This window comes from Solanum lycopersicum, chromosome 1, assembly GCF_036512215.1.
Source record: "Solanum lycopersicum chromosome 1, SLM_r2.1".
NCBI lineage: Eukaryota > Viridiplantae > Streptophyta > Magnoliopsida > Solanales > Solanaceae > Solanum > Solanum lycopersicum.
In genome coordinates, this window is record NC_090800.1 from 78,953,082 (window position 1) to 78,957,912 (window position 4,831).

General features: G+C 46.4%; 1 protein-coding gene across 1 annotated transcript; it reads left to right on the forward strand.

Moving 5' to 3' along the window:
* Nucleotides 1-363: 363 nt before the first annotated feature.
* LOC112940688 (uncharacterized) lies at nucleotides 364-2,526 on the forward strand. Its single transcript, XM_026028952.1, has one exon. It carries the CDS (start codon nucleotides 364-366, stop codon nucleotides 2,524-2,526), a length of 2,163 nt encoding a protein of 720 aa, XP_025884737.1.
* The last annotated feature ends 2,305 nt before the right edge of the window (nucleotides 2,527-4,831 follow it).

The window sequence follows — 4,831 nt, forward strand, 5'->3', positions numbered from 1 at the left end:
TTGAACCTTCCCGAAGGTTTTAAAATTCCGAAGTTTGACACCTTCGGAGGAGTGGGCAACCCTATGGCGCATTTGAGAGCGTATTGTGACCAGCTCGTGGGAGTTGGCAGGGATGAGGCCTTGTTGATGCGGCTTTTCAGCCGAAGTCTGTGTGGAGAGGCCCTCGAGTGGTTTACTTCACATGAAACCAGGCAGTGGCCCAGTTGGAATGCATTGGCTAAGGACTTCATTGACCGATTCGCCTACAATGTTGAAATAGTGCCCGATCGGTATTCTCTAGAGAAGATGAAGTAGAAACCAACTGAAAGCTATAGGGAATTTGCCAATAGGTGGAGGAAAGAAGCGGCGAGGGTAAGGCCACCCATGACCGAGAAAGAGATTGTGGAAGTGTTCGTGCGGGTACAGGAGCCTGAGTACTATGATCGAATCATGTTGCTGGTCGGAGCTAAATTTGCTGAGATAGTCAAAGTTGGTGAGACTATCGAAGATGGTCTAAAATCGGGGAAGATAGCCCGTGTATCTGCGTCGCCTGGGTCTTCAGGATTGATAAGAAAGAGAAGAGAGGAAGTTGCCGCTGTCTCGTATGGGGGAAGAAAAACCCCTAGAAACCCGTCACATTCCCAAGATCGTTCCAGGCCTTCCCCAAAGTCTTACCGATCCAACTACCCACAACCCAATCATCCTAATAACCACAATGCTGTCCCCACTTATCAGAATGCTCAAATTTCGTCGTACCAAAGTCCACCCTCTAATCTCCAAAATTTTTCTCCCATATACCCAAATTACCCTCAACCAAACCAGATCCCATCCCCTTATCAGAATATTGCTCCCAACTGTGCCAACGTACAGTCGAGCTACCGACCACCTCCGCCCACTTATCAAGTCCAAGCTCCATTATACCAGGACCCCCTCCCGAATTACCAAGCTCCAATGCCAAATTTCCAGGCAAACCCTTATCACCGGAGCCAAGCTCCTCGTACAAATACCCAAAATTATCAGCGGGTGCCTCCCCCTCGGCAAAGTGGTTATGATACTTCTCGACCGAGATTTGAAAAAAAGCCTTCAAGAAAATTTACCACACTTGCTGAAAGCCGGACCAAACTATTTGAGAGGCTAGTCGCAGATGGATACATCCACTCTGTGGGGCCCAGACCCGTGGATGTCAACTCAAAGTTCTACAGGCCGGATCAAAGGTGTGCTTTTCATTCCAACAGTGTTGGACATGACACGGAAGATTGCATCAACCTTAAGCATAAAATCCAAGACTTGATCGATCAGGAGGTAGTTTCTCTTCAACCGGCGGTGCCAAACGTCAACACAAATCTGTTGCCAAATCATGGAGGTGACAACCTTAATATGATTGAAATGGATGAAGACGGGTGTGGAACAAAGATGATTACCCCTATTGTGCATGAGGACTTGGAAAGGGTTGTCGCTTCTTCAAGCGTCAAGGAAAGGAGGGAGTTTGTTATTCTGACACCTGCAAAGGCTGTTGCCTTGGTGCCTTCGAAAACTCTCGTTAAGCCCAAATTTGTCATTGAAACCATCGTGGCCCAAGGCATGACCAGAGCCGGAAGGTGCTACACTCTTGGTGAGCTTGCTCTCGGAGGACAGAAGAAGGACCATGCTAAGAGGCCGATAAGCGAGGGGGAAGCAGAAGAATTCTGGAGAAGGATGCAACCGAAGGACTATTCCATCGTCAAACATTTAGAGAAGACTCCGGCTCAAATCTTCGTGTGGGCCCTGTTGATGAGCTCTCAGTCCCACAGGCAGGCCTTAATGAAAGCTCTTGATGATACATACGTACCCTCAGGTACAAGTAGTGATAACGTGGCCGCTATGATTCATCAAGTCATTCGGGGGCACCGGATCAGCTTTTGTGACGATGAGTTGCCAGTCGAAGGAAGATCCCACAACAAAGCGCTACACATTACCGTGATATGTCGTGGAAAGGTTGTCAACTGTGTTTTGGTAGATGATGGGTCCGGTTTAAATATTTTCCCATTGACGACGTTGAGGCAACTAAATTTTGACCTTGGGAAACTGGAGCAGAATCAGGTCAATGTAAGGGCATTTTATGGTGTGCAAAGAGACACTTTAGGGGCTGTGACTTTGACCCTTCAAATGGGCCCCGCAGAGTTCAGTGCACAATTCCAAGTATTGGACATAAACACTAGCTACAACCTTCTTTTGGGAAGGCCGTTTATCCACATGGCTGGAGCCGTCCCCTCTACTCTCCATCAGATGATGAAGATTGTATGGAAAAATGAAGAGTTAGTGATTCACGGCGAGGGAAGTCGCTCGGGCAAGCAGGTGTCGGTCATTGATAAGATGCCGCGAGGCGCAGACTTTTACATAGTGGAGCTGGTGAATGCCACCAACGAAGATTTGGCCCTCAACTCCATGCCAACCGTGTACAAAATGATAGCCACGGTGATGCTGCAAAATGGGTTCGAGCCAGGTTTCGGATTGGGAAGAGATTCCCAAGGAATTATTGAGCCTGTTTCGGTCCTTGCTCAGGGATGAAAGTATGGTTTGGGGTACATCCCCACAGATGATGATATGAAGATGAAGAGGAGAAGGGATCAAGAGTTAACTAAGTCGATCCCGTATCTCTATCACTCCTTTCCAGTTTGGGAGCATGCCGAGCCTGAAGACGACGGGGAAGGAATCTGTGACCTGTTCAAGGAGATCAATGCCGTCATAGAGGAGGAGGCTGAGCCAGCTGGCTTTCGTGATGCTGAACCGGGGGAGATGCTGAAGAATTGGACGTCCGCACCAATCCTGATGTCCCGGACTTTTGGGTAGAAAGGAATTATTTTGTGCATGTCAAAATCGGTGGTCGTTCGGAAGAGGCCCGAGACCCACCATTTCTACATTTTCTTGATTTTGAATTTTGTTATGACTGTTTAAAGGGCGACATGGCCTTGTGCCATGACCCAACTTTGCATTTTGATTCAATTTAAATGAAAGCCTCCTTATTTTGACTTTGTTCATTCGATTGCTTGTTATATTTTACTCTTCTAATTTTGTCTGTTTATGATTTCAGTAACGTAAGTTACAAACCTGCCAACGTCATGTCATGTCATGAGCTAAACGAACAAAATGAGGCAAATGACGACGAGGCTGACGACTACGATGAAGAAAATGGGGAACCAGACTATGTAGTAGAAGAGTTTCGACAGTTCGAGAATCAACATAAACCGAATCTGGAGGAAACAGAGACGGTAAATTTGGGAGATTCAGAATGTGTCAAAGAGGTTAAGATCAGCACTCACCTGAATGAAACTCAGAAGGAGAGCCTGATTCATTTGCTTGCCGAATACAGCGATGTGTTTGTTTGGGAGGTCGGTGACATGCAGGGGTTGAGTACTGATGTCGTATCTCATAAGTTGCCTATCAACCCAGGGTTCGAGCCGGTGAAGCAAAAGACTCGGAAATTCAAGCCTGAATTAAGTTTGAAGATTAAGGAGGAAATCACAAAGCAGATAGAGTCTCGGTTGGTAGAAGTAACGCAATATCCCACCTGGTAGGCAAATGTCGTTCCGGTCGCCAAGAAAGATGGAAAAATCAGGATTTGTGTTGATTACAGAGATCTCAACATGGCTAGTCCAAAGGATAATTTCCCGTTGCCAAATATCCATATTCTGATTGACAATTGTGCCAAACATGAGATGCAGTCATTTGTGGATTGTTACGCGGGTTATCACCAGATTCTGATAGATGAGGAAGACGCGGAGAAAACGGCCTTCATCACACCTTGGGGGGTGTATCACTACAGGGTGATGCCGTTTGGGCTCAAAAACGCCGGTGCTACCTACATGAGAGCCATGACGACCATCTTTCATGACATGATTCACAAGGAAATTGAAGTGTACGTGGACGATGTTATAATCAAATCCCGCGAGAGTTCAGATCATATGACACACCTGCGAAAATTCTTTGAACGTTTGCGTAGATACAACTTGAAGTTAAACCCCGCCAAATGTGCTTTTAGAGTCCCAGTTGGGAAATTGTTAGGGTTTATAGTCAGCAGAAGAGGTATTGAGCTCGACCCTTCCAAGATCAAAGCAATTCAGGATCAAAGCAATTCAGGAGTTACCTCCGCCAAAGACGAGAAAAAAGGTGATGAGCTTCTTAGGGAGGTTAAACTATATCAGCCGGTTTATAGCACAATCGACGGTGGTATGTGAGCCTATCTTCAAGTTGCTGAAGAAAGATGCCCCAATTAAGTGGACTGAGGAGTGCCAGACCGCTTTCGACGCTATCAAGAGCTACTTGTCTAACCCACCAGTATTGGTTCCTCCGCGAGAAGGGAGTCCTTTGTTGCTATATTTGTCTGTCTCGGATAATGCCTTTGGTTGTGTACTTGGTCAACACGACGAGACAGGAAAGAAGGAAAAGGCTATCTACTACATCAGCAAGAAATTTACTCCGTACGAGTCTCGTTACACTTTGCTGGAAAGAACATGCTGTGCTCTGACGTGGCTTGCCCAGAAGCTGAGGCACTACCTGTCATCGTATACTACATATCTTATCTCCAGGATGGATCCGTTGAAGTATATTTTCCAGAAAGTGATGCCGACCGGGAAGCTAGCTAAATGGCAAATGCTGTTGAGTGAGTTTGACATCGTGTACGTGACTCAGAAGGCAATAAAGGCACAAGCTTTGGCTGATCATCTTGTGGAAAATCCCGTTGACGAAGAGTATGAACCTCTCAAGATGTATTTTCACGATGAAGAAGTGTCATTTGTGGGTGAAGATATCTCTGAAGCTTATCCAGGTTGGAGATTATTCTTCGATGGAGCGGTGAATCACCAGGGTAAAGGTG

What these genes read in the sequence shown, in the direction of transcription:
- LOC112940688 (XM_026028952.1), top strand. Translation starts at nt 364, where the DNA reads ATGACCGAGAAAGAGATTGTGGAAGTGTTCGTGCGGGTACAGGAGCCT.